This window comes from Felis catus, chromosome A2, assembly GCF_018350175.1.
Source record: "Felis catus isolate Fca126 chromosome A2, F.catus_Fca126_mat1.0, whole genome shotgun sequence".
Taxonomy (NCBI): Eukaryota; Metazoa; Chordata; class Mammalia; order Carnivora; family Felidae; genus Felis; species Felis catus.
Genome location: NC_058369.1, coordinates 126634387 through 126644942, shown reverse-complemented (window position 1 = coordinate 126644942; position 10556 = coordinate 126634387). Strand labels below are relative to the sequence as shown.

Here is a 10556-nt window from a genome sequence, read left to right as displayed (position 1 = left end):
GCGAGGGCAAGGATTATTTAAGTGAGCAGTGCGGAAGCCATTAATTCCTTTCCTTTGAAAGCAAACCCTGTGACAGTCACCTGTGATGCGCACTTACCTCCCATCACACAATAGTGGAGACATATGCCAGACTGGGTTCTCCCTCGCTCGAGTGGGACGGTGTCTGTGTGGGAGCAGGGGAGGAGAACTCCAACCGTTAGATCCAAAGAAACACAAAGAAAACCACCTCCCTCTGGCTTTGAAAGAATGCAGCCCTCTCTTGAGGGCCACGCCCTTTTTGCTTCCCTTGACATCTTCCAAGCAGTAGTGAGGGAGTCATAGCTTGGGCCCAATTATTTGTGGCACAGGAGGGCTTCTGGCTAGCCTCCTAGTCAGTCCCACTAAGTCTGCTGACAGTAAAGGACAAGGCTGGTGGGGCAGAACTGAGAGAGGCAGCCCTACTGACCGGCTCCTGCACAGAGAGAGGACGAGAGCTCTCGGATAACAGGACCTCTGTGGGACAGTTGTCAGGAGAGGAAGGTTCCATTGGGGCAGGAGAGGAGGGGCTCTGGTCGCCTGCAGTGCTCCTGTGAACGAGGCCCAGGGAGGATGCCAGGGCTTCTGCTTGGTGCCTGGGGCTTTCCGGTTCCCTAGTGCTTAATCCTCTTAAAAATCCTCTTGGCTTTTCCAACAAAGTGGCTTTGCAGTGGGGTCCCTTCTCCAACAATCCTGGTGGGAGAAGAAAAGAATGGGGAGGGAAGGAAAAATCTGATGGCAATGTTACATTTGTGCAGAGCTGGAGATGGGGTGGAAGGAAACTCTGGAGAAGGGTAGGGCTTAGTAACAATCCATGGGGGCAGTGGGGGACAGATACATTCCATCCAACGGACTCTCATTCAGCAATAACAAGAAATGAGCTGTCAGGCCATGAGGAGACAGAGAGGAAATTTAAACACAGGTTGCTAAGAGAAGAAACCAACCCGATAAGGCTACAGACTGTATGACTCCAACTATATGGCATCTGGAAAAGGCAAAACTGTGGAGACAGTAGAAAGACCAGTGGTTGCCAGGGGGAGGGGATGAACAGGCAGAGCACAGAGGAGTTTTGGATCGAAGTAGATAGATGTCTTTATACATTTGTCAAAACCCATGGCATGTACAAAGAGTGAACCCTAATGTAAACTCTGGACCTCGGTTAATAATAATGTACAATACTGTTTGGTCAGTGGTAACAAATATACCACAGTGATGTTAACAACTTGGGAAACTCTTCCGGGGGAGTACGGGAACTCTTGTGTTTTCTGCTCTGGTTTCCTACAAACCTAAAACTACTCTTAAAAATAAAGTCTTTTTTATTTATTTATTTATTTATTTTTTATTTTTTATTTTTTTTTAATTTTTGGGACAGAGAGAGACAGAGCATGAACGGGGGAGGGGCAGAGAGAGAGGGAGACACAGAATCGGAAACAGGCTCCAGGCTCCGAGCCATCAGCCCAGAGCCTGACGTGGGGCTCGAACTCACGGACTGCGAGATCGTGACCTGGCTGAAGTCGGACGCTTAACCGACTGTGCCACCCAGGCGCCCCAAAAATAAAATCTATTAAGGCATCCGGGTAGCTCAGTTGGTTAAGCATCCGACTCGTGATTTCGGCTCAGGTCATGATCTCACTGTTCATGGGTTCGAGCCCTATATTGGACTCTGTGCTGATGGTGTACAGCCTGCTTGGGATTCTATCTTCCTCTCAGCCCCCCCCCCCCCCCCGCTTGCTCTCTCTCTCGCTCTCTCAAAATAAATAAGCATTAAAAAAATTAAAAATAAAATAAAAATAAAATCTATTGAAGACAGCAAAAACGAGAAGAAAGAAAACAAAGCAAAGCAAAACCCAAGCCCAAACCATCCCCCAAAGCAAACACCAGGAGGGCTGGGTCTTGAACTAGAAGAGCTGTCTCAGCACACAGCTTCCTGAGCAATGGCTTGGACCTTAGGAGCTAAAGCTGAGGCCACTCTGCATATGAGGTGTGGCTGCTGAGTCTGCCTCCAGCTCAAACAGAATGGCCTTCATCAGGGCCATTTAACTGGCTTTCTTTTCCCTTCCTCTCACTTAAGAAGCCTTTCTTTCCATAGTTTTGGTGCAAAAGTCAGCCTGGCTAAAAGGATTGGGGCAGCTGGCTGGCAAATGCTGGTGGAGGTTTGCACTCTAGATGAGGCACCAAAAAAGGTTTGCTCAGCTGGGAAGCTGAGCTCACCCTTTCCTCCCTGCCATGTTGTTTCCTTCTAACTAGAGCTCTTTGGGTCAAGGCTCAGCCATCACAGACTCCATGCCTCCAGTGGTCCAGTCTGAGTCCAAGGGAGCGGCACTACTCACCCTCCTACTGGAGAGACGGTCCCTCGGAGCGGGCATGGCTGAGGCCCAGGGACGCTCAGAGCCCCAAGGAAGGCCTTCCTTCCTGGGCCCATGATCAGTGATGCTTCTTGGAGTTGGGCAATCCCAAAGATGGTCTCTGGTGGAAAATGGGTCTCTTTCACTGTATTCAGCCCCAGACCCGAGTCACAGGGATCACACTGTGTGGTGACAACAGTTTCTGGGTGCTGGTCTGCATCAGGTTTTCAGTGCGGAAGAAGAATAAACCCTCAGCTCCCATGGTGACCTGGAATAACCCAGGTGATCCAGGCTCATGACTCACACATTCACTATCAACCGTGCTACTTACACAGCACTGCTGTTGGCAAGTGTAGAGTTGATATGTGGGCCTGGACTTTGGGCTGGGTTTGGATTCCATCTATTTACTTACCGGTTGTGTAAGCTGCAGGAGGTTAAGCTCTCTAAGCCTTCGTTCCTTTGGCTGTGAAGTGGGTGTTATAATCCTGGTCTCACGGGAGACCTCAGGGAGAACCACGCCATCTAAGGGGAGGGCCCCTGGTGGCCGTTAACATGTGCTTGCCCCCCTGCCCGACCGCCCCCCAAAATAGACCCTCCCTCAATAATCCCAGGCTGAGCTTCCTGCGGACCCAGAATCAACAGATATTCCTCAGAAGCACTATCAGGCAGCTCTAGGCTAGGGATCTGATTGAAAAGTGACAAGGACGGGGAGGGAGGAAATGATATCACCCTGACAGAATTCTTGTCCAACACAGGAACCTCTGCCGAGCGTCCAGAGGCACAAGTGGGGCTCAGTGTACAGGACAGTCTAACCAAGGGCTCAGAAGATGAAGAACAGGCTGGGGGGGAGAAGGTCACAGAATGAATTTTATGGTGATCTCAGGGGGTCGACAGGGATGCGAGAGGCATTGCTGCAACGTGGGGTGTAAAGGAGTAGGCTCCCTGAATGACGGTGTCACAGAGGCACGGGAGTGGGCACAAAACACCCGGGCCAGGGAGCACCCGGCTCCTTCCCCCAGGACTCTCACTGCAACCAGGCATGTTCATCTCTGTTTATTTTTTTCAGAACAAAACTAAAAATCACCACTCAAAATATTTGAGGAGAGTGCTCAGCTCAATCACAGTTAAAAGCTTTATGTAATTTGCAGCCAGAGCATCATGGACTGGTGGTCAGAAAGGAGAGCTTCTGGCATTGCTCGGACAGGGCCTGGCAGCCTGAGACGGCCCTCTCTTGCCCTGTCAGCCCCACTACTGCCCTCTGTATGCTGCCACCCAGGGCGGCAGCTGGCCAGCCCGAGTCTGCTGAGGTGGATGGCATCCACACGTTAGAAGCCATCTTAGTTCCCCACTGTGCTTCCGATTTGACCATCCGGTACCTCCCTCCCCCATCAGGGGTCCAAAAATGTCCACAAAGAAGGCAGGCAGGTCGAGGCCCAGGTGCTAGTGCTGTCAGGATGAAGACTGAGACAAAGTTCTGAGTCCTCGTCTTCACCTGGAAGGGCGAACTCCCTGCCCGGGCCTTCCGGGTCACAGGTGAAAAAACAGATTTGGTGCCATCATCGCTCGTGTTTAATGTTGGCTTCGCTTCGCTCCAAAGTGACCCCGTTGCCATTCCGAGGGCATTCCTTCTTGTTCCAATCCTTTTCAGTGTAAAATTCGGCTAGCACGGGGCAGTGCTCAGAAGCCACTCCTCCCCAGGACCAGTTATCTGGAATCCAAGGGTTCGTGAGGCCTTCTCTCACTACAGCCCAGTGACCTGGAGAGACAGAGGGAAAAGAGACGCAGAGATGAGGCCTGGGGCTGGGTGGGGTCCCGGCTGGCAAGAAGAGGCCTCTGTTCAATGTCTGCAAAGTCAGGATTCCCTGGCGATACTCCTCAGATAACCAGCTTGCCTGTGCAAACAAAATGTTCCAGCCAATTTGGTTTCCTGGACAAGTGAGGGCTTACCATGTAGGTACTGAACACCCCCCCCACCCTCCGAGTCTAGGCCTCCCGCCCATTCACGTATCGGCCTATGGTTGACCTCCTCCTCACTATACACCTTTTCTAATCTGAGCAGCAAGAGTAAATATATTTGACGTAAGGTCAAATATCTCTCAAAGATGTCCAAAGTGAAAGTTTTATTTCACAAAGCAAAGGCAGTAAGTGGGGGAGGGAGGTGAAGGAGTTCTACAGGAAAGAGTAAAAAGGAAAAAGTTCTTACAGAGGCTTATGAGCAAGTAAAAGTATCTTAAAATAATGCTTTAGGGGGTGCCTGGGTGGCTCAGTCAGTTAAGTGTCCGACTTTGGTTCAGGTCATGATCTCATGGTTCATGAGTTCAAGCCCCGCATCAGGCTCTATGCAGACAGCTCAGAGCCTGGAACCTGCTTCAGATTCTGTGTTTCTCTGCCCCTCCCCTGCTCGCCCTTGTCTCTTTCTCTCAAAAATAAATAAACATTAAAAAAAAAATTTAAAAAAAAAACTCTAATGCTTTAGAAACATATAAAGCACAAGTATATTTAAAAAACAGTGAGGGGCGCCCGGGTGGCTCAGCCAGTTAAGCGTCCAACTTTGGTTCAGGTCATGATCTCAGGGCGGTTCGTGAGTTTGAGCTGTGCTGACAGCTCGAGCCTGGAGCTTCCTCTGGATTCTGTGTGTTCCTCTCTCTTCCCCTCCTCCGCTCGTGCCCCGTCTCTCTCTCTCAAACATTACAAAAAAACCATAAAAACAAAACACAAACAGTAACAGAATAGTTAACAGAATAGTTACAGAAGCGAGCGTAGTGAGGGAGCACGGCCAGAGACCTCCAGTGAGAAGCGAGGTCACGTTAGTGGAAGCGCGAACAGGCCTGGGCTGAGCCACGGCCTGCCCACGTGACATTTCCATGATGGTGGCCACTCTTCCCTGTACCTTCGTCTCTAGCTTCGCAGCAAGGGGACGGATGAAATGATTCCTACCTTCCTTCTGGCCCTGTGTTCTCAACCGTCCAGCTCACCTGATGAGGGCCGCTCTCTGCAGGCACCTCCTGGCAGCTGGGCAGGCTGTGGCCGCTCTCCGGCCCACCGCGCATTTTCTGCAAGCTGCATCTCGCCTAGTGGGAGGACGGTCACTCCCCCTGAGACCCGCTTCCCTCGTCCTTCCGATCCTCCCCGACACAGTCCAACAGGCAACCGTCACCCAGACAGAGGTAGAAGCTGGTGACACAGTCTGGACTGGTGAGAAGATCTCAGCCCTGGCTGCCCGTTAGGCTTCTACAGAGGCGACTCCAGAATTGCACTTTCACCAATGTGGAATGTCTCCCTGAAGTATAATATGTGCAACACGTTGGGACTGAGTGAAACAACCAGGCAGGATTGAGGGCCACCGTTCTCGCCATTCATCAAAAAACCTTACCGTCACTGTCGTATTTCCGACCGATTGCTTCCTGACCCAAAGTCTGCTCAGCAGACTTGGTCGGGGGCTGCGTTGTGGCGCTCAGATTCCCCACCGCACCCTGATCCTCATACAGTCTGTGAGAAGCATGTCCCCTGTCCTACTGTGAGGCTCTGAGACATGTCTGCTCATCCTCAGTGGCTGTCCCTCGCCCAGACAGTGCGGCAGGAAGCCTCGGGCCACAGCACGGTGCCTGAATGTTATGGTGCTTAAGGAGTGTCTGCTAAATGACTGAGTGTCCTTAAATTAAAGTAAGCTATCAGCTCATCTCTGAATCGGTACCCTGCTGGCCTAGAACCAGGTTTGCCTGAGACACAGTCAGTTTGCCACTCCTGAAGATCAGTGAATGCCTCTTCATTATTTTTCACAGCCCCTCTTAGCCCTTAAAAGTGGCTCTGTTTGAATGATAATTATACAGGCACCTAAACGATACATAATCCTGTCAATGCCCACGGAGGCAGTAAGAACTCCTGACCAGAGTTATCAAACCAAGGGACCTGGAACTATCAGTTCAGACGGGTCTCTCTTACACCATTTCTGAACAGGAAAAAGAACGAGTGACTTCTGCTTTACCTGTGAAAACCTTCTTTAAGCTTTTACTGATCCAGATGTTGTCCAAAGACTTTGAGCCTTGGGGGTTCTTGGTGCTGATGTTGGTGAAGGTGTGTGCAGGGACCAGGTGGTAGAATTTTTCTTTCCTTAAGATATCATAGTCACTGCTGTCAGGTCCCTGGCCAAAATCTCCTAAAACAATCATGTCTTTTTCTCCTGGAGGTAGAACAAAGAAAATCAGGTATTTAAGAGGTCGTGGGAGGTAAACCCAATATTGACTATAACCCACTAAGTGGGATCCTGATTCTCTGATTGGACTCCCCAGGGTTAGGAATGCATATGGTTCTCATTCTTCCAATTTTTCCCAATACCGCGTACAACAAACAAACATAAAACCAAAATACGCGCAAAAGTTTAAGAGTAGGTTTGTAACCCGTTTGGAAAAGGAAAGATACGTGAAGCAGAGATCGCCTCTGTTCCAGCTCAGGTGTTCCAAATCTCATGGCAGAAAAAGCCTGAGGGTCTTGTCCAGATATTTAACAAGAGCTGGAAAAAACATTTATTGGGCACAGTGGGGGAAAAAACATGCAAATAATACAAGAGGGTGGCCATCTACAAGTCAAGGAAATCATCCCTCTGACACCTTGATCTCAGACTTCCAACCTCCAGAACTGTGAAGAAATACATTCCTATTGTCTAAGCCACCCAGAATATAGTATTTTGTCATGGCAGCGCTAGCAGACTAATACAGGGCCAGAGTGAGAGGTTTTTCCCCTTATTTTCAACATTTCTACCATTGTTTGATGTTCACTAAAGCAACTTAATCATCACGAAGTACTGAGTCATCACAAAGTACTTCCCGGAGGGAGCAGACATTCTGAGAGGACAGTGGACCCCAGCTAGGCTCTGGGATTCCCATACCTCTGCCGTCTCGAGATTCCCTTCAGGGGAGCCACATTATTGTGGCTAGCAGGGTGTCTGTCCTAGCTTTCAAGGGAGTCTTTAAGAAAGGCAGTTCATAAACGAGGGCCCAAGGTATCCGAGACCTGCAGGAAGTCTTTCTCCGGGACACCAACGTGTTTCAGCAATAATGGCTAGAGGCAAAGAACTCTGAAGTGAAATGACAAAAGCCACCAGCAGAGGGCACTCGTGCACTGCAGATGACACCCGCTCTGGGGACCATGAGCGACAAAAGGGGGTGTGATGGAAGACCCTCCTGGGGTTCCACCTGTGGCCTACAGAGATGTAATGGTACCCCTAGGCTGTATCTCAACAACATCTCAACATGACTTGAGAAATCAGTGCCAACTTCAACAGGAAAGCAGACTTGAGAATAAAGTGAACAACTCCTACCTGGCCAGTGCTAAGGCCATCCATGAGCCTTCACCTGGGATTGGGCCTTCTCCACAGGTAAGAAGCTAAGTCTCTGAGAGGCTGAGTGGCTTGCCAGCCCTCAAGCTCACGGCTCTTCATGAAGGGCTAGAATGCGAGAGCCATGAGGATGTGGGCGGCTGTTCATCACAAAATCCCATGTGCCTGGAACAGTGCCTGCTGCACGGCAGACCCTCGATAAGCACGTATGGAACAAATGGGTGAATGAGGCACGAGGAAAGCCCCTAGAATTAAGGTGCACTTTTTGAAAGGAGAAAAGACAAGGATGCTACGTTTACTAAATAACAAGAAAAGCCGAAGGTTAGGAGAAATGAGGCAGGACGTTCCCATATAACGAGACACGTTTTCATTGGGACGCAGACCCGAAAAAGTTTGGGCCAAAAGCGATTCTGAAACCAGAAGAGATGCTGGTGTGAGAGGTCAGCAGACACAGCTCCGTGTGACTTCAGGAATGACAACACCACAGCTCTTTCTGAATGCGCACATCCAGGTCTCTCACAACTCATCTGCTTTTGGTTAAATTGCTCTCCGTGATGGGGCGTCTGGGTGGCTCGGACAGTTACACATCTGACTCTTGCGTTTCGGCTCAGGTCTCTCGGCTTTGTGGGTTCAAGCACCACGTTGGGCTCTGTGCTGGCAGCAAGCACAGTCCTTGCCTCCGAGAATGCACAGGTGCACAGAGGCCTGAATTCTCCTAAAAAGCCATCCACCTGGGATGGGATCCTTAGTTCCCAGGAGCGGCAGGGGAGATGCTTGGGGCTGACTTCCTCAGATAGTTCCTAGATTTACAGGACGCCAGTGACAATAGCAGGAGCTGGTCTCCACTGAAGGATAGTCCTACCCAGATGCCAAGCCATACTATGCACCCTGTTTCACGCTGAGTTCACAGAGAGAGCCCCAGGGGGGTCTGAAAGAAAGCCATCCCATCAGAGGACTGGCACACCACATGCTGAGGTCAACCCAGATGCGCATTCCAGACAAAGGCAGAAAGGCCCAGAGTTCGCTAATCAAATTGGCTCTGTTTGCTCTGATAGCTGTGGAATAAAAGCTTAGTCTTTGTTTTAGCTCAGCCACCTCTGCTAATAATCAATTTGCCCTTACACCTTGGGCACGCTCGAGAACTTCCTGAACCCTTGGGTCTGCTGTGTCACCAGTTAACAACTGGATATTAGTTATAAGCACAAGGGCACTGGGAACATGAGTCACTGTCCATACCCGGACAAGTCAAGGCGAGCCGGGCTATGGGTCAACAGTCCCTTGGCAACTTGGAATGAAAACCTGACCGCGCTCTGGATGTCAGAAAAAACAGTGAGACGTTATCAGAGAAGTTATGAACTGGCATCTTTTTTTTTCTGCTTCCGTGTACAGACAAGGAAAAGCTTGAGGTCGAGAACAGAAACGTCCACAGATTTTAAATGCTATGAAGTCATCTTTTTAATAGGCTAGAAACAAGCTGTGGGTGAACAATTTCCCACAGAGCTGCTTCTTGGATGGAGTATCTCAGCTTAGACATCTCTGTGACTTTTTTTTTAGCCTGAAGACCCCTGATTTAAGTAGAATGCTAGTCACAGCACATCCTGGTTCACACTGTAAGTTGCCTATCAACATCCACAGCAGCATTATTCACAACAGCCAAAAGATGGAAACCAGGTATTCACCGACCAATGAATGGATAAACAAAATGCAGTATATATACACAATAGAACAGTATTTGGCCTTAAAAAGGAAGGAATTTTTTTTGAGAGAGAGAGAGAGAGAGAGAGAGAGAGAGAGAGCATGTGCATGTGAGCAAGGGGCAGAGAGAGACAAAGAGATAGAGAAGTTTCTATTAGGGGCTCGCCTGAAGCGGGGCTCACACTCACCTGATGTGGGGCCCAAACTCACCAACAGTGAGATCATGACCCGAGCCAAAGTCAGATGCTTAACGACCGAGCCACCCAGACGCCCAAAATGGAAGGAAATTGTGACACATACTACAACATGGATGAACCATAAAGACACGATATAAGTGAAGTAAGCCAGCCACGAGAGGACAAATACCTCATGACTCCATTTGTACGAGGTACCTAGAGTGCTCCAATTCATAGAGACAGAAAGTAGAAGGGTGGCTGCTGGGGGCTGGGGAAGGAGGGGGTGGGGAGCTCGTGTTGAACGGGCACAGAGTTTCGGTTTGGGAAGATGAAGAAGTCTTGCAGACGGATGGACATCATGGTTGTAAAACCATGTAAATGTACGTACTGCCACCAAACACTTAAAAAAAAACGGTAAATGGTGTCTGTTATGTATGTTTTACTACAATCAAAAAGTCTTTTTAAAATGTAAAGCTCTAATTTGACCAAATTATTTTTATAGCTGAATTCTCACGAGTCACCCCTATGAGGGGCCAATCTAACATGGACAAGGCTTAGAAAACTAGAGACTATTGGTGAAAACTCAAGAACACGTTAAGACAATTCTGGGCCTCCGGCTGTAAACGCCCACCTAGAGAAGGGCAGGGCTCTGAAAAGTCCAGCCAAAAAGCCCAGTCTTTACAGCAGCGTTAACTCTTCCTTCTGGTCAACCTGCACACGGGAAAATTTCTGTATTGCTGGGGCAGAGCCTGGAAACAGAGAGCCCACTTCCTACTGAAGCTCTGCTCTTTTCACTGCTCTCTTAATCCTCTGGTATGTTTTGAGTCAGCTCGTGTCCGCTGAGCCCTCACTGTGTGCCCGGTACATCCACAGATCACCACCACGCCTCCCCAGCCGCCCCTGTTGAGGCGAGCGCTGGCCAGTCCCTGACTGGACGGGCTACAAGTAGAGTGGTGATTTCCCTGAGGTCCTACAGCGACTGAAGGAGCC

At 49.6% G+C, this 10556-nt stretch overlaps 1 protein-coding gene across 1 annotated transcript in view; it reads right to left on the bottom strand.

The window, feature by feature from the left end:
• Positions 1-3398: 3398 nt before the first annotated feature.
• The window catches only part of EEPD1 (endonuclease/exonuclease/phosphatase family domain containing 1), a 112250-nt gene continuing 105092 nt past the window's right edge, over positions 3399-10556 (bottom strand). The window contains exons 7-8 of the mRNA XM_003982948.4: positions 6346-6540; positions 3399-4116 (exon numbers count right to left, since the gene is read on the bottom strand). Of these exons, the coding sequence (XP_003982997.1) occupies positions 3917-4116; positions 6346-6540 (395 nt within the window). The 3' untranslated portion in view covers positions 3399-3916. The remainder of the gene's footprint in view (positions 4117-6345; positions 6541-10556) is intronic.